Source organism: Ovis aries, chromosome 7 (assembly GCF_016772045.2).
Source record: "Ovis aries strain OAR_USU_Benz2616 breed Rambouillet chromosome 7, ARS-UI_Ramb_v3.0, whole genome shotgun sequence".
Classification (NCBI taxonomy): Eukaryota; Metazoa; Chordata; class Mammalia; order Artiodactyla; family Bovidae; genus Ovis; species Ovis aries.
In genome coordinates this window covers 27,270,228-27,295,010 of record NC_056060.1, presented here as the reverse complement: position 1 = coordinate 27,295,010, position 24,783 = coordinate 27,270,228, and the positions used below count along the sequence as shown (strand labels likewise).

Below are 24,783 nucleotides of genomic sequence, written 5' to 3'. Positions count from 1 at the left end.
AAGACTCTGATGCTGGGAGGGATTGAGGGCAGGAGGAGAAGGGGACGACAGAGGATGAGATGGCTGGATGGCATCACTGACTCGATGAGCGTGAGTCCGAGTGAACTCCGGGAGTTAGTGATGGACAGGGAGGCCTGGCGTACTGCAATTCATGGGGTCACAAAGAGTCGGACACGACTGAGTGACTGAACTGAACTGACACAGTCCAACAAATACCGATGTGAGTGTTCTAGTCACCAGGAATGGGAATGAAAACGGGCCTGAGATTTCAGTGGAGATGAGGAAGGTGAAAGAAATACACAAATTGCAAAAAGGGAGGGAGCAAGGGATGATGTCACCAGGCATAGGAAGCTTAAAGGAGGAGTTAACTTGTGGAAGAGCAGCGATCTAGAAACACTCCTGGGAAGGAGGAGGACCCAGACCCTACCTCCTAACTCTGAGTTATCTGAAGAATGAGAGAAAGAACATCTGGAATTGAGAGAACCCCAACGGAAGATTGTTCACATTGGGCCAGGGACTTATGTTGTTTTGTGTAGGCAGGACAAAGGACTCATTTCCTATTGGTCTATATGTAAATTCATCAAGTTGAAGGGCTGGAGTCCAATCCTAGGGATGCTCAGATTCTGCAAATCATGGCCACATGGGGCAATTCTTCCCATTCAGCAGCTAACTGGTTTCCTGTCCAGAAATTTTCTTTCCATTTCTACATCCATGTTGAGTCTCATGCTCTGCTGTTTCTAACAGTTAAGAGATAAGGGAAACAGACATCCAGACGAGTAGCATAAAAGTTAAGAGCAACGCACATCAAGTTTATTAATGCATTTGTCATTTGCCAGATATCTTCTCTAGTGAAAAAAAAGGAGGGAAAGTGTTAACCCTGAGATCTTGTCTCATCTATATTGTCCTCCTTCCTGTTTGAGTTATTAATACTGCCTTGATAACATACCTGCTTGAGGCATTACCGTCCCTTCTTTTTATTTAAAGACAGTCTGTACCTTTAGTTGTGGGAATCTTCACAGAGAATTTATTCAGTGTGTAAAGTGGCACCATAGCTCAGCTGCTCATTTGTCATTCACTTGTTCACAGCAGGCAAATGGCCCCAGGTGAATTATGAGTAGGTATTATTCATACCCGGGCTCCTCTGCAGCTCTTAGTGCTTTGCTCTTCAGACCTGATAGCTGCTATTTTGGTCTCGATTAGCAGTATTTTTTCTTCTTCCACCAACTCCTGAACTTACTAATTAGATTACAAAGACTTGCCTTTTTTCCCCCTGTGATTAGAAGAACATATCTTTTCCAGTTGTTACTTTTACATGGAATTAAAATGATGCATTGCATTTATGTTAGAATTTGTCAAGAACCCCAGGCATGTGACATCCACCAGTTTTATTCCTCATGAGTGTTTTAAAACCTGAGGATAAAACCCAAGTCATGCTGATGACCTTTTATGTGAGCTTTTGAAATGATGTGCATGTTCATAGTTCACAGTTGAAGTAATTGTTTACAAAGAACATTGATAGTGATTCAAGAAAACTAGATAGTTTTGCTCTCATTCCAACATGCTTTAAAATGTTACACAAAATAACCTCTCAAATCTGATTTGCCTGGCCATCACATGAGAAGAGTTTTGTAAAGGAAATGTTTAAATTGTTTTAGAAATTAAGATTTTCAGTTTAGTTGACAACTTTATTTCTCCCTTTCGGTAGTTTTCAGTGGTTTCGTTGATTTGTAAATAGTGACCTGAAACAACTATATGAACTGAAATCTTTTTGAGTCATTTGGAAGCAGTATCTTGTTGGTTCTTAAATTCTTGTTGTTGTTTCGTTGCTAACTCATGTTCAACTCTTTGCAACCCCATGAACTGAAGCATGCCAGGCTCCTCTGTCCTCCACTATCTTCCAGAGTTTGCTCAAACTCATGTCCATTGAGTCTGTGATGCCATCCAATCATCTTATCCTCTGCCACCCTCTTCTCCTCCTGCCCCCAACCCTTCCCAGTATCAGGGTCTTTTCCAGTGAGTCGGCCCTTAGCATCAAGTGGCCAAAGTATTGGAGCTTCAGCATCAATCCTTCCAATGAATATTCAGGGTTGATTTCATTTAGGATCGACTGGTTTGATTTCCTTGCAGTCCAAGGAACTCTCAAGGGTATTCTCCAGCACCTCAATTCAAAAGCATGTTAAATTCCTGATGTATAGCAAGCAGTTGATTTTAAATAATTGAAAATGCTATGGAGAATGAGTTTTTCTTCATCCAAATTATTTCAGGGGATGGTTACAAATTGTTCTTAAGACAGTCATTTCAGGATTTAGCTGCTTTCTCTGTTAGGATGTTTTCCAATCAATTTTCTTCCATTCCACATAAACTCAGTTGAGCTTTATGCAAATTCTTTAGATGAGAGCAACTGGTACAAGAAAGTTTTTTGTAAGACTCTGTCAGACAGCTGTTTTTGAGCTATTGAGTGGTTGACAGAATTTAAAAACCCTTGACCCTAATGATCTATTTCTTATTAGAGCACTTTCATCAAAGACTTTAGCCATTAGCCCTACTTTAGCAGTTCACTATACATCCCAACACATTTCTGCTTCAAAATAGAAGAAATTATCTTCTTTTTGGGGTGGTTCAGGTAGAGTACTGCCTCAGAACACCCAGGGTGGAATAATTGATTGCCACCCCACCTCTCCCATCCCAAGAACAGTCACCTGAGACTTGAAATTTGAATTATTACCCTGATAAGTTGTAGCATCTAGGTTCAAACAGTTCTACTTCTTTTGCCTAAAGATGAGAGGTTTTAGAATTTATTGCAAGCTTTGAGACTGAATGAACACAAGAAGGCTTACTGTTATCATTCAGCAAAACATGGCTAAAGAGAATTACTTTTTTTGGTGAAGAATATAACCAAGAAAAATGAGAACTTTATGAGGTCCAAGAGGAAGTTTCCACAACCTACTCTGATCACTTTTCAAGTTGACAAATGAGCACTGTGGTTTTGCTCACTCCCTGGTTTCCCAGATAAATTACGTCATGAATGCTTTGTCTTTAAAGATGGTGATCTTAGCCAACAACTGCAGGGTTTGGCACCGAGCTCACCCAGAGGGCCCTGGTTCTCAGACTTGAATGAGCACATCCTTGTCTTGGGCGGGGCCAGAAATCTGCTTTTATTTTTAAAACAAACTTCTGCCTGGCTTTTAGGCAGTTGGTCCACAGACCTCACTTTTGGAAACTGGGAGGTCTGAATTTGCAGTCATCAGCCTTATACATCTGTTTCCCTGTTTGATTAAGTAATGACAAAGTAGCTAGATGGCATCACAAAATGAGGCAAAGCTACCACCAACCTTGACTTCATTAGCATCATGTTCACACTTAACTGCAGCCTGCCATGGAAAGTTTCCAACTGCTACAGTGATGAATGAACTTGCTTCTTTCCCAAATGTGCAAGTTTACTAGAAAGCCAGACATGGCACTCAGCTTCATCTTGTTCACTGAGAACTTTAGGACAGCTGATTTGAGACATTTATGTTCATGAGGTCTGACAAACTTATCTTGGGTCACCATGAGCAAGGACTTTACATTTTGAGATGTGGCATTGGTCTGTTGGTTTCTATCAATGTGTTGATTCTCATGGTGCTGAGCTGACGCAACCATTGTGTACTGGAGGTGAGTCCTGATGATGGCTTTTCCTTTCTCCTTCCCTCCTTGATAATCTTCTCTCTCCTCATTGTTGATGGGAAACCTCAGTCACCTGGGTTAGCTACCTACCAGAGCTAAGGAAGGGAACTCAAGTTAAGGCTCTGTCATACGAACTTGGATAGATGGACAGGGGCAGTATTCAACATGGTTATTTCCTGGGCACCTTCATCAGATGCTGAGTGATGGGTTGGGTTCAAGTTAGAAGAGACTGAGTCTCCTAATGATTTCCCTATGATTATCAAATCTGGCACATGAGCTGAGTGAAAGGTATCGATGACTTCAGCAAGAGGAGGTTTGGAGAGAATGGCATCCAACAGATCTCCATAGTTCAATGAGCATGTTGATGTTTCTTTGTCCTTCATACGTGGAATGCTTCCAGGTAAGGAAAGCACTAGTGAAGTAGACACAGACCACTCCACTGTGAGAGTGCTTATTATTAAGTGAGCATTTTTAACTTGTGCAGCTACTTCCCGAGGAGCAGTGCTAAATCTCTCTCCAGTGTACATGTTTTAAAATATCTGTTGAGTACTATATTCTCCCTTCCAAATGGGGCCTGTGGTGCGAATCCTTGCAAATATGAACATCTCCTGGTAGTAGTTTAGATCAGATACTATGAGGCAGTTGAAGGGGATGGAATAGTGGAGGACTTGTACATATTGGAGAAAAGTTTTAGAAAATTTTAAACTATTAACATTTATAATTATTATTTATTTCCACAAAGGTTTTTTAAATTGCAACTTTTAGGAACACATATTGAATCCAGAAATGACATTTTAGGGATATTTATCAAAATGAAAATTCCACGGAGGGGACAAAAAAATAAAAACTGCATTTCCATTAGGAATTTGGATTCAACTTGAGAGTAGGAAGGAGGTGTTGGAAGAAAAATTCAAACCATTTGGAAACCAGGCTGTTGTCCTTGGTCTTTGGTGCCCTAAGCTTTGTGTCCGCTTCAGACCCTGAGTCCAAGAGCCTTGTGGAACTGATGCTGCAGCCAAGCAGGACTCAGTACACAGGAGGTTCTCCCTGTTAATAATCTGGTGATCATTGCCCCTAAGGGGGACAGCACTGCTGTTGGGTACCCAGTGTCTCTGTTCCATCAGCCTTTAGTTGAGCTTGGCATTTTCTCTGCTCTGTGGGCACCTCAGAATGTTTCCCCCAATCTTCTCCTTCCTGTTATGCAATGAGAGGCCAAGAGAAACACAGTGTCCTCTCCTGCAGCTGCTGGATACCACTTCTGGGTAATGGAGAAAAGCCTCGCCATGGTTTCTAAATTCTCTAATAACCACGTCATTTCGCAAAAGGGAGGTGAGAGCAAGTGAAATTGCCAAGGAATATGGGGGTGGTACCCTGCTGGTCAGTGTTCCTCCCACCAAAGCTAAAGGAAACCAAGCTTGAGACTAAAACACAAACATTAGGTTGAGACTAGGCTCTCCTGCCAGCCTGCCCTCCTCAGCTCTGATCTCATGGCTTGACATTTCTGTCCATCGCACTTCATTCTTGCTCTACCATCCTATGCCCTCTGCTGCTCTGCTTGCTGATGCTGACACCCCTGATTTATTCACAGCACATGGAACACACATGCTGGTTTCATCTCCTTGCTGACACGCTGTCTTTCCTCTTTCCTGAGCGCTGCTGTTTTTCCAGCATGTAAGCTCTTTGGAATAACAACTTCCATTTCTCGTAGTAGGTCCCACTGAAAACTAGGAATTTAGGGTCCCATTTCTTACTGCAGAGCTTGTTGTATTGCCTGTGCTACTCATTAAGTTAGAGTTTTATTTATGGCCATATTTTTAAGGACCATATAAAGAGTCATTGTTTCCACTCTGTCTATAAACAGTAGGTATTGTTTGCTGCTTCTCCGCACAGCTTGTTTTTTCCAGGTGCAACCGTTCCGCATTTCCACCTTTCGGCACCTTTGTTATTTAACACGCCAACCATGCCAGGCAGGAAAAACTTGGCTCAATCAAGAACCAAATCAACCATCCAGCCTGTCCGTTATGCGTTTTCCCAGCAGGCAGCTTTACAAGCCAGCTGCCCAGCATTTTGACTCTCATTCTTTGGCTGCCCCTTCTTCCTCATTTTAAAGAACACAAGCTTCGCAGCACTGATTTTTGCCAGGCTCTTGGTGGACGTTCTTCCTAACTGTGCCAGAAGCAACTGATGCTTGGCAGAATATTGGTGTCCAGGGTACCTCAGTGTTACTTTTGGTTGGGGCCATAGCAGGCAAGATCATAAAAACAACAATTATGTGTTTTTCAAATTATTGGGTTATTTGTTTGGAAGAAATTCTTATATTTTAATGAATTGAGCTCTCTAACAAAAGATCTAGAGTAAAAAATCAGTTACTGTCCAGGGACCTGAATTTACTTGTTCGGTTCAGTTGCTCCGCAGTGTCTTTCAAATTAGGGTTAGAGGCATCCTGCTTCAGAGTCACCTGGGATATTCTTTTAAAGTACCACCTGAAGAAGTATCTCAGGAATCATAAGTGTCAGCAGTCTTGCCCTGAAGATTCTTGGGCCAACTGTATTTCTACATTCACAATTCCAGAACAAGCTTATTTGTGTTGCCTCTTGTGAGAAATCTCTGAGCATCATCAAAAGGATAGCTGATGCTGCCAGTGTGGCTCATATTTGAATTAATAAATATTCTCCCTGTGAGAGGCTAGACTGTAAAAGATCTGTTGATCAGTGTCAATTAAACAGCCAATATCTGGGCATTTGAGGAATGAAGGAAAGAAACAGTAACTGTGAGTGTTTTTAGTTCTTTATCACTTTCGGCTGCTATTTCCTGGCGGGGCTTCTGTCAAAGGATATTTGACCTGCAATTTGGGTTTCCTGCTTCTAAGTGGCAGTGGCTCCTTGCTCACATAGGAAGTGTTTCAGCCAGTGTTCTACTCAAGTAAATTTTTAACTCCCTAGTAGAAGCTTTCTATTTGATTTTTTTAAATATTAACACTGTCCTGTAACCTGATAATATTCTTTCTTCTTCTTGTGAGTGATCAATCTACTCCAGCCCTTTCCTTCTGAATAATCTTTCTTTCTTGAAGTAAACCTCAGGCCAGCATGACATCAGGTGCTGAAGTCACCCTGCTCAGGACCATGATTTTGCCTAGTAAGTCTCCTTGCGCTCTGGTAGTGATTTTCCACAGGTGTCTGTCCTCCCAGGGATGCTCACTGTTCCTTAGAATAAACAGCCATCAAGAGACTGGTGGATGCCGAGAGCATTGCTTTCCTGTGGCTGATTCCTTGGGCATCAGAAGGCACTTTCTTTGCTCCATTCCTTTAAAACATAATAACATCTTTGTCCTCTCCTCCCCAAGAGAATGTTTTCCATCTCTGAGTTTAAATTCTGTCTGCCTTGCTGTTTACATACTTCGTTTTTGTTAGCAAAGTCCAGGCAAAAGTTGAACTCAAATGTTTTGAATAGTTTCTGTGTATAATATTTTCAGAAAGACCGTTTATCCTTTTCCATAGCAAAATAAATTTTTTTAAACACGTATGCAAGGATTTATACATTTTAAACTTGTTTCACACTAACTCTTAACACAGACAGGCAAAATCTCTTCCTTCAACATATGTAAAATCTGGATGTATGCATGTTCAAAATCTACATATGTATTGTGTGCGTGGTGGAAACTTGTCTCGTCATGCCCAGAGTTGAATTGCTTTTTGGAAGAGAGCACTTACATGGTAAGTCAGTGTCAGATTTCAGAACTGTGTAATGATGGAAATAAGCTTGCCTGCCAGGAGTCTCAACTTGAGAAAGTTCTTGAGCCCAGATAGTCCCACTAACTGCAGTCATAGTCTCTGCATTCCCAATGGCCCATTCCAGACCAACCCTTCCTGAGACAGTCAAGAACCTAATATGAAGTCCTTAAATTATTAAAGTACAAGAATTGGGAGGGCACTTCCAGCCCAGTGGTTAAAATTCTGTGCTTCTACTGCGTAGGGTTGATACCTGGTAGGGAAACTAGGATCCCCTCATGCCACATGGCACAGCCAAAAAATAAAAATTGGGAGGGTGTAGCCTTGTAGAGTTAGAGTCCCACAACATTGGTGTAGAAATGAGAACCTTCTCTTCAGGAACATTGACATAGTATCGGAGAGAGTTGAGTTTGGAATTCCTGCTGCTGCTGCTAAGTCATGTCAGTCGTGTCCGACTCTGTGCAACCCCATGGACGGCAGCCCACCAGGCTCCCCCATCCCTGGGATTCTCCAAGCAAGAACACTGGAGTGGGTTGCCATTTTCTTCTCCAGTGCATGAAAGTGAAAAGTGAAAGTGAAGTCGCTCAGTCGTGTCCAACTCTTACTGACCCCATGGACTGCAGGAATTTCTGACTTGAATGCTATTCTCAGATGTGGTTATGGGAAAGCCTTTCAGCCTTTCTGACATACAAACTATCTATAATTTTGTTGTTAGAGTTGATGTTAGAGTTAAACGGGGTAAAATTTAGTACAATACCTGCTACAATTATATAGATAGGTAAATAGATAAATTTAAAATGTATATATGAATTCAGTTCTTGTTCCTCCACTTGCCCATATTAAGTTTTACCTAATTCTTGTGTATCTCAGTTGAGCCAACTCTGAAATAGTTGTAAGTGTTGGTCTTAGTTGCTCAGTCGTGTCTGACTCTCTGTGACCCTGTGGACTGTAGCCCGCCAGGCTCCTCTCTCCATGGGATTCTCCAGAATCCCATGGGAGAATACGGGAGTAGGTTACTGTTTCCTCCTCCAGGGGGGTCTTCCTAACCCAGGGATTGAACCCAAAGCCACCAACTATTTTTGCAGAAACACAGAGACTGAGCAACAACCTCAGATTTAAATATCCACTGTTAAAAATAAATAAATATTCACTGTTATAACTTTCCTCATTATATTCTACCAAACACTTTGCAGAAGTGACAAAGGTAAATGTGAAAGGCACTTAACTGCATAAATACTTAAACCTGGTTGGGACAAGTTGCAGGTGCTAGTTTGGTTAATGATCGGCTCTGCCTTTAAAGTATAAATACAATGCAAATAATTATGTATTATCGATGATAGAGAAGCACTCCACAAATGAGCTCATGTCTGCTGTAGATGGATGAGATCATGTCTATGAAGCGCTTAAAACTCCTGAAATACAAGCTGTATGTCCCATCTCTAGCCATCCTGATGTTCTCCCATGGAAAGCTGGTCTTATCCAATGCCTTCTGTACCCAGTGGGGCCAGATTGACCTGGAACATTTTCTGGAGGAGAGAATAATTTTCTGCCCTCAAGGGCTTGGGAAGTCTTCTCATCCACAGTCTTTGAGTAGGACTCCATTGAGCCTCATGGAACGAACTCAGGTTTCCTGCATTGCAAGCAGATTCTCTACTGTCTGAGCCACCAGGGAAGATCCCCTGGAGCAGGGAATGGCTGCTCACTCGGGTATTCTTGCCTGGACAATTCCGTGGACAGAGGAGCCTGGCAGGCTACAGTCCATGGAGTCACAATGAGTTGAGCATGACTCAACAACTAATACTTTCATTCTTTTCACATTGAGCCTCATAGGGAGATTTGATCAATCCTGTTTGAGGCACTGTGGTGAAATGGAACAAACGAGTCACGTAGAAGCCAGATCACTGGGGATAGACCCTTCACTAGTAGACATGGTGCTCATGGAGATAAGTTGGAGGTGTGGCTGAATTAGGTGAAAAAGCAAAGGGAAGTAAGGACAGAGGTCCTGCAAAGCCTACAACTTTAATATTCAGCTTCAACTAGTGGAACTTTAAACAGAAAGAAAGAAAGAATCCACACAAGAAAATGGAAAAAGAACTCTCCCATCTTGTTCATTCATTAAATACGAATTCAAGTTCTGGCTCTGTGCAGGAACTGCTTGCTCTTGAAACCCCTCTTCAGGCCACACTCCAGCCTGGGCTGACCTTTTCCATCACAACATTGCTTCTGGGTCCAGCAAAACATAAAACTCAAACTACTCAATTTAGCATTGAATATCAACTTTTATATTGTTTCATAAAGTCTCATGTATGGTAGATCTGTCTCTTCAAATAGCTTAAAAATTCTTTAAGGTTAGAAACCATGTCTTTCTCTTTTTATTCCCCACAGCAGGTGACACAGTTGTTGTTCAGTCACTAAGTCATGTCCAACTCTTTGTGACCTCCTGGACTACAGCACGCCAGGCTTCCCTGTCCTTCACTATCTCCCGGAGTTTGCTCAAACTCATGTCCATTGAGTTGGAGCTGTCATCCAACCATTTCATCCTATGTTGCCCTCTTCTCCTGCCTTCAAACTTTCCCAGCATCAGGGTCTTTTCCCATGAGTTGGCTCTTCACATCAGGTCACCAAAGCATTGGAGCTTCAATATCAGTCCTTCCAATGAATATTCCGGGTTGATTTCCTTTGGGATTGACGGGTTTGATCTCCTTGCCATCCAAAGGATTTTCAAGAGCTTCTCCAGCACAACAATTTGAAAGCATCAATTCTTTGGTGCTCAGCCTTCTTTATGGTCCGACTCTCACATCCATGCATGACTACTAGAAAAACCATAGCTTTGACTAGATGGATCTTTGCCAGCAAAGTGATGTCTCTTGTTTTTAATATGCTGTCTATGTTGGTCATAGCTTTCCTTCAAGGAGCAAGCATCTTTGAATTTCATGGCTGCAGTCATCATCTGCAGTGATTTTGAGAAATTTTTTTTATTAAGAAAATAAAGTCTGTAACTGTTTCCAATTTTTTCCCCATCTATTTGTTGTGAAGTGATGGGACCAGATGCCATGATCTTAGATTTTTGAATATTGAGTTTTAAGCCAGTTTTTCACTCTCCTCTTTCACCTTCATTAAGAGGCTCTTTAATTCCTCTTTACTTTTTGCCATTAGGGTGGTGTCATCTGCGTAGCTGAGGTTATTATTTCTCCTGGCAATCTTGATTCCAATTTGTGAGTCTTCCAGCCCAGCATTTTGCCTGATGTACTCTGCATATAAGTTAAATAAGCAGAGTGATAGTATACAGCCTTAAGTTACTCCTTTCCCCATTTTGAACCAGTCCATTATTCCATGTCTGGTTCTAACTGTTGCTTCTTGACCTGCATACAGGTTTCTCAGGAGACAGGTAAGGTGGTCTGGTATTTACATCTCTCTAAGGATTTTCCACAATTTGTTGCCATCCATACAAAGTCTTTAGCTTAGTCAATGTAACAAATGTAGTTGTTTATTTTTTCATTCCCTTGCTTTTTTTTCTGATCCAATGGGCATTTTCAGTTTGATCTTTGGTTCCCTCTGCTTTTGTAAATCCCGCTCGTACATCTGAAAGGTTCACATACTGTTGAAGCCTAGCTTGAAGGATTTTGAGCATTACCTTGCTGGCTTGGCACAGTACTGCACGCATATTGTTCAGTTCAGTTCAGTTGCTCAGTCGTGTCTGACTCTGTGACCCCATGAACCGCAGTATGCCAGGCCTCCCTGTCCATCACCAACTCCCAGAGTTACCCAAACTCATGTCCATTAAATCTGTGGTGCCATCCAATCATCTCATCCTCTGTCGTCCCCTTCTCCTCCTGCCCTCAATCTTTCCCAGTATCAGGGTCTTTTCAAATAAGTCAGCTCTTTGCATCAGGTGATCAAAGTATTGTAGTTTCAGCTTCAACATCAGTTCTTCCAATGAACACCCAGGATTGATCTCCTTTAGGATGGACTGGTTGGATCTCCCTGAAGTCCAAGGGACCCTCACAAGTATTTTACAACACCACAGTTCAAAAGCATCAATTCTTCGGCGCTCAGCTTTCTTTATAGTCCAACTCTCACATCCATACATGACTATTGGGAAAACCATAGCCTTGACTAGACAGACCTTTGTTGGCAAAGTAATGTCTCTACCTTTTAATATGCTGTCTAGATTGGTCATAACTTTCCTTCCAAGGCATACGTGTCTATTAATTTCATGGCTGCAGTCACCATCTGCAGTGATTTTGGAGCCCAGGAAAATAAAATCAGCCACTGTTTCCACTGTTTCCCCATCTATTTGCCATGAATTGATGGGACCAGATGCCATGATTTAGTTTTCTGAATGTTGAGCTTTAAGCCAACTTTTTCACTCTCCTCTTTCACTTTCATCAAGAGGCTCTTTAGTTCTTCTTCACTTTCTGCCGTAAGGGTGGTGTCATCTGCATATCTCAGGTTATTGATGTTTCTCCTGGCAATCTTGATTCCAGCTTGTGCTTCCTCCAGCCCAGCATTTCTCATGATGTACTCTGCATATAAGTTAAATAAGCAGGTGACAATATACAGCCTTGACGTACTCCTTTTCCTATTTGGAACCAGTGTGTTGTTCTATGTCCAGTTATAACTGTTGCTTCCTGACCTGCATACAGGTTTCTCAAGAGGCAGGTCAGGTGGTCTGGTATTCCCATCTCTTTCAGAATTTTCCACAGTTTATTGTGATCCCCACAGTCAAAGCACATTGTTAGGTTCTCTAAATACTGGCTGACCACCTGATGGGGATGGGAAAGGAAACAGAGGATACTTGGGCTGATTTTGGCTGCTGGGCCTCCAGAAATTCTCCTTTTGTGGAGAACAGGTGTCATTCTCTCCAATTCCTTATGTTTTCCCAGATGAGCCTCCCTCTGCTGACACCCTCAGGGCTACCACTGTATCTTCTCAGAGCCTTTGTTCTCCCATCATCATTCTGTTGCCCAAATGGAGATCCAGGGACAATTTGCTAAATGTAATTGCTATGTGTGTGGTCCTCTGACCCTTGAGGTGGCTTGTTCTTCCTGAATCTTTTTTTTTTTTTGCCCTCTTTTGCCATCTGATAGAAACACTGACCATCTTCCACTCCTCTCTTACATCCAATTAGTCACCAGATCTTCTCTCTCTTAACTTCTGAAGATTTTTCTAATTCACTACTTTATCTCCGTGTCTACCACCATTACTTTACTTCATGTCATTGTTATCTTATAAGCAGTTTATTGCAGCAACCTCCTAACTTGTTTCTCTGCCTTGGTTCTAGCCCCTTCACACTGGAACTGCAGTGACTTTTCAGAGATGCACGTTTGATTCTATCACTTCCTTTACTCATTGGAAAAGACTCTGATGCTGGGAGGGATTGGGGGCAGGAGGAGCAGGGGACGACCGAGGATGAGATGGCTGGATGGCATCACTGACTCGATGGATGAGAGTCTGAGTGAACTCCGGGAGTTGGGGATGGACAGGGAGGCCTGGCGTGCTTTGATTCATGGGGTCGCAAAGAGTCGGACACGACTGAGCGACTGAACTGAACTGAACTGATTGCCCTGAAGATAAAGTTCAAAATCATTGGCAGGGGGACTCATGACCCTCAGTCTAATGCCTGCTTCTTCCCCAACCTCACTTCTCACCTTCTCTCCTTGTTCCTCTCCCCTGCTTTAGCCCCACTCAGCTCTGTGTGCTTCCTCACACACTCCCTTCTCCCTCTGTGGGCCCTTTGAATCATGCTTTAAATCATACTTGTTTTCCCCATACACCACGAGACAACACAGCCTTAAAGGGCAGGGATTATCCTTACACAAAATAAATACTTGAAAAATTATATACATGAACATTTAAGTGAGTTATTGATGTTTGGACTTCACTGCCCTCTGTGGATAACATTTGACATTTATTTAGTACTTACTATGTGCCAGACTATGTATGACTATGTTTAAGTTCTTTAAACATAAAAACTGAGTTTATTCTAAGGAGTAAGTACCATTAGATCTCTACTTTACAGACAAGGAGACTAAGGCACAAAGAGACAAAGCTACCCACCTAATATCATTCAGCTAGTAAGTGGTTGAACACAGATAGGACCTCAGGAAGTCCTGTACTACAATGTTCACTCTTAACCAATAACCCATTAATGTGGTCACAGAGTGTGTCATTGAGTCTTGGCTGTGTGAGAGCCAGATGGATCAACACTAAATGGGAGTAGACCCATGACAATGAGAGAAGAAAGTTCCCTTGACTTAAGCTGGAGACTTGGGGAAGGGGCTCAGCCGGGCAGGTGTGTGCTCAGTGCAATACGTCTGCAACCACAGGCACCATCAGTCACGTGCTCTCAGATAGTCTCGGACACAGAGTCCATTCACGAAGGTTTGAGTTGAGCACTTGCTGTTCCGTGTACTGAAGAAACCAAAAGTAGAATCAGACACATATTTTGCAAGATACCCACAATTTAGTGAAACCGACTGCACCATGTGAACAACTATGTAAGCCACAGAAGACTATAGTTAACAGTGTAATGGAGAGAGGACAGCCCCACTTCTGTTAACTAATTCTCTTCATTTTCCCGAAGGCTTGTCTCATACCAGCTAGTACCCTGGTGAGCGTACAATGTGGGGTTGCTAGGTAGAAAAACGCTATGTGAAGCCAAGAGTAGAAATGTTAAATTCCCACCATCTTGGACTTGGTAAGCCCCAGAAAAATACTTGGAGTACCTAGATTAAGGGAACATGGAGGGTCCATAGGCCTTTTCTTTTGCTCTTTTCTATGTACTGGGGCTAAATGAATACCTAGTTCCTGGCTTAAACAGAGCCCTGGCATTTCAAGGTTTTCTGTAGGACATTTGGAAATGGTGCTTCTCTAGGGTGAGGACTGGGCTGCAGAGAGTGATGAGCTATTTCAGAACAGATGTCAACAGAGCCCTTCTCTCCATGCTGAGAATCATCAAACATATGCCCCACGCCTGCCAGGCAGTGACTGAGGCTCAGGCTCCAGAGCACAGAGACAATGAGCCGGCCTCCTGGGGGCTCTTCTGCTGCAAACAAATTAGCTCTGATGGACCAGTGGCCTCTGCTCACTCTTGGGAAATGTGGAGGTGGGATCCCAGGCCGGTGTGGAGTTTAATTAAGGATGGCAGCTGGCGGAGCAGGTCAGATGGCTCTGTGCTTCATCTCACAAGTTGTTAGCTGCTTTTTGTTTTTCTCCACATATTCCCATTGTCCTCTTCTTTCCCTTGCTAGTGCCCACATGTTGTTCTCAGTGTTTTGGAGTGGTGTGTGACTTTATCCCCGAGTATGGAGAGTACAGGCAGGACCACACTCTAGAGGTGGAAAAACTAAGCTTTGAGGAAAAGATGTAAAACTATGGGAGACACAGGGCTCCTGCAGGAGATGCTTCCTCTCCATGCTCACTGTCTTTCTGTAAATGTACCCATTGGTACCAGTAATTAAATAGCAACCATCTTGGGACCTTTACCTATTTTTAAACTTTAAACTTTTTATTTTGTATTGGGGTGTATATAGCCAATCCACCTTGGGACTTTTAATATCTGGGGGGAAAAGAAAAGTTTAACTGGAGCCTGCCTAGTGTCTGGTATCAGGTTGGAGGATGGTGGTGCCTGAGGAGAATTCCTATCTTTGTCCAAGCAAGCCACACAAGGAGGGAAGAGAGCTGACTTAGAATCACACAATCTTGTATAAGGACAGAATCTCTAGCACTTGGAGCTGTGAAAGTTTGTGTCTTAAAGAGACTGGGATACAAGGGGTTCTTGTTGAAGTGAGCATGAATGTTGGGGTTATTCAGTTGATTAGTCCAAAATGCACCCTTTAAAGTACATTACACCCTTTAAAGTACAGCTACACCTGCTGACATTCCTGAATAGAAAAAATTCCAAATCACATCCTCTAGTGAAGTGAAGGAGGAAGGAAAAACACTCAAACCCTGGCTTTTTTGGCCTCCTATTCTGGGGACATGAGATCCAGATAGACCAAGAAGTGGTAGGGGAAAAAACCTCTGTAAAATCTTGTGAGATGGTATCCTCTTTGGGAAGACTGAGTCAGACAATATACGTTTATGGCATACGATCTTTATGGAAATGCTTTATCATATTATTGTCTGCCACTTGTAATGATGCGATATGTGCTCTAAAAACACTCCCTGAATGTGAAGCCTTGCCCTACATCACCAGCTGTCTGCTTGCTCCAGTCCCATACAAATGAGTTAATTACCTGCAGCAGGAACAAACCTTGAAAACAAAGCAAGGAGTGTGGAAAATAAAGGCAGTTGTCTCCTGGTGGTACAATTTCTCCTTGGTTATATCATGTTCATAAAGAGAACTGGGCAGTTTCCTATAATACCAGAATTCTAGGAAGTCTGGGTTTTTAGGATTTCTGACTGCAGAAACCCTGAATAGGAAAGTATGTAAGTGGCAAGTACTCAAAAGGTGAAGTCGCCCATGGGCCAGTAGCCTTTGGGGTAGGATCGCCTGTACTTGGATCAACCGATACTTGGTGGTGGTGGTTTAGTCGCTCAGTTGTTTCTGACTCTTCATGACTCGTGGACTGTACCCCTCCAGGCTCCTCTGTCCGTGGGATGTTCTGGGCAAGATTACTGGAGGGAGTTGCCATTTCCTTCTCCAGGGGATCTTCCCGATCCAAAGATTGAACCCAATTCTCCACATGTTCTGCAGCGCAAGCAGATTCTTTACTGCTGAGCCACTGGGGAAGCCCACTCTGGGCTTGGGGCATGTTAAAACTTTACTAAAGGGAAAGAGTGAGCAAGTCCAACAAGAAGGATATCTTTGTTTTTGAGGGCATTGAGGTTGAGGAGGAGGAAGAAGGTACAAACACTTGGAAAGTGAGGAGAACTTAAAGATTGCTGATTCCGTATTTATTTTATAAATGAAAATGTTGAAAAGCAGAGGGCTTGTCTCTGCTTTAGCAGCAGGTTTGTTTTAGCTTTTAAGCTGAAGGTTCATGAAAACAACGTTACCTGTCTCTGAGTGTTAGACATAGCTGTGGATGACTTCTGGCCCTCATTCCTCATTCCTGTTACTCTCATGGTGCCAATATTACAGGGGAAACAAAGGCTTGATGTGAAAGATGAATGTAAGCGGTATTCCCAAGGGAAATGGTGCTTCGTGGAACCAGGTGGTAAACTCCTAAAGAGTAGTAATTTTGTTTGCATGTCTTTATATCTTTCTGAATACCAAGCACTGTGTCTTACAGAAATTAAATACTTAAATATTTGCTGATTGAAAATATTCTAATTGTGGAAAAAATCTGCAGTGTTGTCAGCAGCAGGAATAGAGTTGGATGTATGGATTTGAATCCAACTCATCCACGTGTAAGCCATCACCTTGGACAGATGACCTATGTTCTCTGTGTCTTAATTTCCTTTGCTGTAAGCTGAAATACTACTATCTATACATGAAATAGTTGTGTGGGTTAAAGGAAATCACTTAAAGTAAAGCACTTTAAATAGTATCTGGCCTAGAAAAGTACTCAATGAGCATTAGCTGTTACTACAGTCTACAGAGAAGGCTATCTTTGTTTTTGAGAAATGTTTGAGAATATCTGGTATTACCTGAGCAATGATGTAGAATGATTGCTGTAGGGGTCATCAATTCTTATCGTTCTGGACATTTCTTTGTTCAGAATTAAATGTATGTAGCTCCTTTTACACTGTGGTATCCAGATTTTCTGAACAAGTAAACGAATTCCCTATTTTGGTCACTGTTGTTGAAAGCCACACTGTGGTCTTGTCTGCTTACAGATTGTTATGGATAAGATCCCAGTGACTTTCTTCCTTTGGTCCCACCCAGACATCGGGGTCATTCAGCCTTCCCTGCTTCAATAAGGCTGTATGTGTAGTGCTCTCCCATGGGTGCCCCCAGCCCTCACTCAAGTTGATCCTGACATCTTGGTCACTGTTCCCTTGAGACTTTGGGATTTTCTTCTCATCCTACTTTAGAATCCAGCTTGAAACTCATCTTAGCATGAACAAGAAAAGCCTGCCTTTGTACTCATCCATCCATCCATCAAATGTTACTTTGATTCATGGGCTCTTTGCCCTTGAGATGTTACTGCGTGACTGACCGACATGAGTAAGTATCCTCACTCTGGTTTTGTTTCTACAGTATGTTCCTCCAGATCTCTGCGTCTGCAACTTTGTGCTGGAGCAGTCCCTCTCTGTCAGAGCCCTGCAGGAAATGCTTGCCAACACAGGTGAAAATGGCGGCGAAGGGGTAAGTACCTGAATTATGTCCTGGGAGGGGAGGGATTGGGACACACCATAGCCCAAAAGTACACACTTCATTTCATTCCTCCAGTTTTGAACTAGAACACCTTGGTTTTCCAGTTTCCTTGAATCCATCCTCCTATTCCTCTTATTCAGCAGCCCCACTTCCTTTGGGTTAACCAGCTTCCACCAGAAAATAGACTAGATCATCTTAATGCTGCCCAAGCGGGGCGTAGGTCATTGAACCCATAATCCACCAGGATATATGGAGAGGCTGAAAGAGCCTAGGAAGGGGAGGGAGGGTTATCTGTTAGGCTGATTCTTTTTTCTTGGAAAAGTCTTATCAGAGATGTATGACTGTGCCAATGAAGCACAGCCAGATTACAGCCATTTGGAGAGGATTTCCTATAGAATTCAGAGTCATTGACACGTACCCAGATCTTCATGGCTTCACTCAGGATGAGCAAATACAGAGCTGTATTAAGTTTCTATTGTCAGTAAAATTGTTTCCAAGTCTTTAACTAAGGGATAATGGCCTTGCAAAGGTCTCCCAGGCAAGACATTGACCAGAGACTTCAGAATAATCTTTGACCCTTTCCCTAATGACTCACCTAGTTATATTCACTTATCATGTCAAATATTCTAACTCTATGGACTGAATATCTCACATGCAGGCACCACTCTCCTATGCCCCTTAGATACTGTGTTAGATGACTATCCTTTATCTTCTGGGTTATTACATCAGACTCACCACTCTGATTCCTTCTGTGCTTGACCTCACCTACAATTTTATTTTCCCTAAGCTGAAATAATGCTCTTTACAAAATATAGACCTAATCATCCCACTTTACCATTTAAAAATTGTCTTTCTGCCCATTATAGTGAATGAAATCCCATATTCCTTAACTGGGCATAAAGAACTTCAGGATTTGGTGAGTCCTGCTCACCTTGTCTGTCCCGTTTCTCACCACATCTTCCCAAATACTCAGTGATCCAACCACATTGAATTCTTTTCAGTTCCTCAAACATAACCATTCTCTTTGCCTCAGAATCATATGTGTCAGTTCTTCCCTCCATTTAGAACACCTTTCTCCACCTCTCTCTCCCCTTATATGATCTTTACTTCTCTTTCAGGGAACAAGTCTACATATTAGGTCAACGGAGAAACCTATAAGTTGACCCTGAAAGTCTAGGATAGATACCCTTGCTTGAACAACAGTCAGTGAAGAGTTCTTACTACTGTGTACTATAATTACAAGTCTAATTCTTTATACCCTGTAGTGTGTGTAGGTAGGAATATTTACAGGACCTAGCACCGTTTATTATTTGACTTGAACAAACTCATATATAATGAAGTGTCTCATTGGTGGTAGAAGAGACAAGATCTGTAGCCCCAAGAGAACCAATATTTAGATTTAGGTCATCTTTCAGCTCTTAATGTGATCTTACATAAATCTTTTAATCTCTTGGAACCATAGTGTTCTTATCTATAAAATTAGGAAGTATAATTAATTTGCTAGGGTCCTTAACACCAATATTTGTGATTCTTCACTCTTTTGGTTTAGAATAATATGCTTTCATCAACCACGTGAAAATAGCTTTGCTTTGTTCCTTAGAGCATAAACACAGGTGAGATTTTGTTCTTTCCAAGTTTATCTCCCCCTGACATTGACCTCAGTACCCCCAACCTTTCTTCCTTAGGCACACACCCTCAAACATTTCCAACTCAGTGAAATAAATTACTTTTTAATTGCTCACTTTTCCTCTGAGATAATTAACTCATGATTTATAGACATCTTTGGTGAGGAAGACCTGGTTGATTTGGAATATCACCACTTTCAGTGTCAACCAAGATCAGCTAGACCCTGCAAACATATGGCCCCAGAATAGAAATTGGGAAGATAGAAGCTATTTTAACTGGATAATTACCTCATGGGCATTCTCTTATCTTGTTTGTTTACAAATTGCATCTCAAAGGACTTCTTTTTCTTTACCATCAACTTTGTGTAGTTCAGAGAATCCTGCAGGTGGACTTTTAAGTCAAATGAAAAGTTCTGGTTATAATCTTTGCTCTTCTTTGTTGCCAGGAACTTAATTAATAGTCTTGTCCTGGTGTGTCTTTTGAAAAAGAATAACTAATTCATTTTCCGTATAGAATAGAAAGACCAGTTTAATAAGATCAAATGCATAGTTTTGGAATATATGTCTAATACATACCTATAATTACCATCCATGTTCTAGCAAAAGTTTACTCCGTGTAGTTATATATTTCAAGGACCATCTTTAATTCACAATATTTAAAGACAAATAGGTTAAGTCTTATTGGAGGATCCAGTCTCTTTGAAAACTCTAGTCTAAAATAAACAATCCATGACATTTTTACGGTTAAATAGTCATTGGATAACAATCACCATATTGAGTCAGACTCTAAAATTTCCCATGTGCTGTATTGCCATTTTGTGCTATTTTACCAAAGAAAAGAGCGAGCTAATAGTTATTTCCCATCCTGATATATTACTTCTTTGTAATTAATAACTGGAGATCTTAGAGCTAGAAAGAAGAGACTTGAAAAGAGAGCTGGAGCGCAGATAGGAGAGGGTACTGTCTTTAAATGATTTAGATTTTATTATTTGTTGGTGGCTCCACTAGTTACCCGAACAGCAGCTTCAGTTGCTAGAACCCTCTTGGAACTCTCTTTCAATTCCATCTGGGCTCTCAGTCTTTATTATGAAGAATAATATTTTTCATATAACCTCTTGAGTCTGAATGTTTTGCTTTTCTGAAGTGATTGCTGTGTGCACTTACTATTAGTACTTAATTTGATTTGAAATGATAATATTCAGCAGGGGAGAAAAAGAAAAAAGAAAAATCAAGGAAGTAAGTTAACGCAACAGACCATAATGATTCTCTGGGGAGCCAAGGGATATTTGAGTGGGTTGACACCTCCTCTGCATGCCAGTCCATTCTGTTTGGAAAGAGACATTCACTGCTTTTAAATGGATATTACTTACACTAATGATCATCGCTACCACCAGACGGGATGCTTTGAAGAGTGTCATTTTTCCTCCTGGGCATAAATTGGTCTTTGTGTGTCTGTTCACTGCTGCACAGCAATTGGACTTTTTAAAAATAACAAATATTGGTTATTTCTTTATTCATATGATGAGCATACAGAAGTCTTTCTTCAGGGATTGGTGGTTCTGCAGCAATTCTTTTCAGTAACAAAGAAAACAGAGGTGTCTACCTTGGTTTAACAACAGAGGGTTTATTATTGAAACATCCTTAGCTATAGCCAGTAGCACCTGGGACTCAGCTTTATGTTGAAAAGGAAACTGAATGATGAGAAGGCCCCAGGGGGCAGAGGATGTCAGTGCCCCTCAGAGCCCACCCTCGCTAAGCTCATCCTTGGGTCACTTTACCTCTGGTTAAATCCTGTCTGATGTTATTCTGGGGAATATTACCAAGAGATGAATGCTTGGCACTGTGGCCAATTAAATAGCTGGACTTTGATGTAAAATCCCTGCATACAAATATAATATATTTTTACATTAATGGAACCTACAGTGTACGAGGTACCCAGCCATCTTCAGCAGGACAGGGAACTAAAAAGGATGTCACCATCTCCCTCTGAGTCCTCAGTCTTCAGCATCCTATAGCAATGACCCTGAACTCAAAACTAGCAACATGTGCAGTGAGAGAAGCTCCATTTTTGGAGTCAGGTAGATGTGTTTTCAGTCCAAGCTGTACAGGAGCAAGTGACTTCTAGGACAAATTGCTTCCCCTTTCCGTACCTAACTTTCCACACCTTCAAAATGCAACCTCCCTCATAGGATCAGGTGAGAATTACATAAGTGTTGACAAGCGCCTATGGGTGTGGAAATGAATATTGATTCCTCTTTTCATCTCTCGTCTGCTTCCTCCGGTCACCGATCCTTCAGGCATATTCAAATGCCTCAAAGGAAGGATTCCCATGCTATATGACCAGGTGCATGTTAACTCGAGGGCCGTATAACTACAAATGAGTTTTGACATGAATGAATATAATGCTTCTAAAAATGGAAGACCTTGATTAACACAGTTACCAGCTGCACTCCTGATAAGGGCTCAGGTTTTCTCTAAAAGTTGACTTAATCACTGTCAGACTTTCACTACTTAAAACCAGGAGATGCAATATATATAAAAAGAATGAATGTTATGGTTGTATAAGATCATGCTAGATTTCAGATTCTAAAATCTCTAGAATGCAAATACACAATCAGCCTTTTAAACTTGATTGGGAGATGTGACCTGGAAAGATACTGTTTCTGTAAGAACCTCTCTCACAGATAAACTCACTGTGAGGGGGTCTTCTAATTCCCCGTATTACTTATGAGGGAAATTAACACTGAATATGCATCAGAAGGACTGAGGCTGAAGCTGAAGCTCCAATATTTTGGCCACCTGATGCAAAGAGCTGACTCATTGGAAAAGACCCTGATGCTGGGAAAGACTGAGGGAAGGAGGAGAGGGGCCAACAAGGGTGAGATGATTGGATGGCATCCTTGACTGAATGGATGTGAGTCTGAGCAAACTCCAGGAGTCAGTGAAGGACAGGGAAGCTGGTGTGCTGCAGTTCATGGATCGCAAAGAATCAGACACGACTTAGCAACTGAGCAACACTTAATTATGAGACGGTCCCTTTAACACTAAGGAGCTTCAGATTCCTTTCACTTGGCCCTGTCTTGGAGCAGGGAGTACTACACACAGCACAGTTGCTCAAGAAATGCACACATGTGGCGGTACATTTGCCATGCTCAGGAATGACGTGCACATGCTTGCTGAGAAGCTGGAGGTTGCCTCCTGCCCTTGTGAGACCTTGTAAACAGCCAAGGAGGCATAATCTTACATGCTGCTGTATTCACATAGATTTTATTTAAAGTATGTGTCGTGAGATACATTGTAGCCAAGTTCAAAGCATTCATCCTTCTTATAAAGCCACAGAAAATCTAGTCACAGAAAGGTGACAGCATCATTAAGAAAAGAATCTGCCAAAGATGCACCTCCCCTGACGTGGTTAGGTAATGAACAAATCAAAACAGATGCTGAGGAGGGTGACTAGAGGCCTGTTGTCTAAAGTTTGGATTCTGGCTGTGCCCAGATTTAAGACATCTTGTGGGAACTTCCAGAATGAAGAAGGCCAGTCAGAGCCTTACCTCCTTATTCCTGGGGCCCCGAGATCCCTCGCCCCCGTCATCTGTATATTACAGAAGAGGAGGGACAGCCCCCATCAACCAGAGGTCACTTCTCAGTTTTCTGAGGCTTTTGTCTTTCCTCCGTAATTGTCAGAAAACAGCCGGAGTGAGAACTTACTTTGATGTGTGTGTGGGGAAGGGAACAAGACTGAGGGGGGGAATCATGTACACAATTCTAAATAAACTTCATCCCCATTGCCATTGGTTTTTTTTCTTTTTGTTTTTGCATGTTTCTTATATATTTTTTTTTATTTTTAGTTTTTTATTTTTTAAATTTTAAAATCTTTAATTCTTACATGCGTTCCCAAACATGAACCCCCCTCCCACCTCCCTCCCCATAACATCTCTCTGCCATTGTTTAAAAGAAAGAAATCGTTTGATGAGTCAAATCTAACAGGAGGTGTTAGTTGCACCTTTAAAATAGGACACAGATTTTAAAATAGGACAAAGATTTTCTTTGGAGAAAAAATACAAAGACACCTCTGCCTGTTTTGGGATGTCAATCCCAGAACTTGCCCATATATGCCCTTACAGCGGGGGTAGTCAGAATGTGCCAGAATCACCACATTAGGTTTCCAAGTCTGGACTTCCTTTGTACTAGGTGGTAAGACGCCACTGCATCAAGCTCTCCAAGTACCTCCTCGGTGCTCCCACTCAGGACCTCCCCTCTTCAGTGCCAGCGCCTGTCAGGTTGCTCATGCTGGGGATGTTACCCATGCCTGCCTGCTGCCTAACTGGGAAGATCCAGATACCACTTAAATTATTGTTTAACCACATCCTGCTTTTTGTTTTGAAAGGGAGAAAAATAACATGCTGATTTCGGATGCTTCCACTTCTTTTTTAACCTATGGCTGGTCATCCACACCCACTGTTAAAAAAAAAAAAAAAACTACTTTTGTATTAACAGAATCACCAAACCTGTTTGGTGAAATCACTCTTATATGCAAAAGCTTGAGTTTATATATCAAAACCTCCTCTTTACAGTCTGCTCCATGTTAGAGTTTGCTCACATTTGCTAATAGCAGACTGTTCTGGTGACAAAGCTGTGTCGGTGGTTTCGCCCTAGAACTGCCACCTCCTGGAGTTTTGCATGTTAAGTCGCTTCAGTCTTGTCCAGCTCTGCAACCTATGGACTGTAACCTGCCAGGTCACTCTGTCCATGGGATTCTCCAGGCAAGAATACTGGAGTGGGTTGCCATGCCCTCCTTCAGGGATCTTCCCTACCCAGGGATCAAACCTGTGTCTCTTATGCCTCTTGCATTGGCAGGCAGATGCTTTACCACTAGCGTGAGCTGGGAAGCCCTCCACTGACAAGGGCACATCACTAATTAGTTCTGTAAACACTAACTTGTTTGTATTAGTCGTTATTCTAGAGACCCTGGCTCCCATAATATTAGGTAGATGGATAAATGATTTTATTCTCTTTCTGCTTTGTTGTGAACAGAGAGAATTTTTCAAATTCCATCCATAACAGCAACCCTAAAGCTCTAAGTGATGACAACATGGTTTTAATTTTTTGAGACATGAATAGCCTATAAATCTTCTTATGGAAGAATATGAGAGGTATTCTGTAGTTTTGACAGAATTTCTTTCTTCAAGAGCCAGATATTATTTTCAGAAATTATACAATAATGAAAGATCTCCAAACTAAGGTTTTTAATGTATTTTTTTACAGACCAAACTGTCATCAAACTGTGTCCCTTGTCTTCTTTCTTTCCCCTCCTTACTGTTCTCTCATTATATTATCTTATAATTTTATGCTGATATAATGGATTTAAATATTTCTCTGATAAGCTAATACTAATGAAAATGTGCACAAGTAACTTATCTTGTTGAGCTGGCCTTTTGATAACATGATATCATTAAAAGTTGCCATCTGGGAGACTTTACTTCATGGTAAGAAAACT

At 41.8% G+C, this 24,783-nt stretch overlaps 1 protein-coding gene across 1 annotated transcript in view; it reads left to right on the top strand.

The window, feature by feature from the left end:
- Positions 1-24,783, top strand: part of RYR3 (ryanodine receptor 3) — a 576,153-nt gene that overhangs the window by 203,061 nt on the left and 348,309 nt on the right. The window contains exon 3 of the mRNA XM_060419037.1: positions 17,545-17,652. Within this exon, the coding sequence (XP_060275020.1) occupies positions 17,545-17,652 (108 nt within the window). The remainder of the gene's footprint in view (positions 1-17,544; positions 17,653-24,783) is intronic.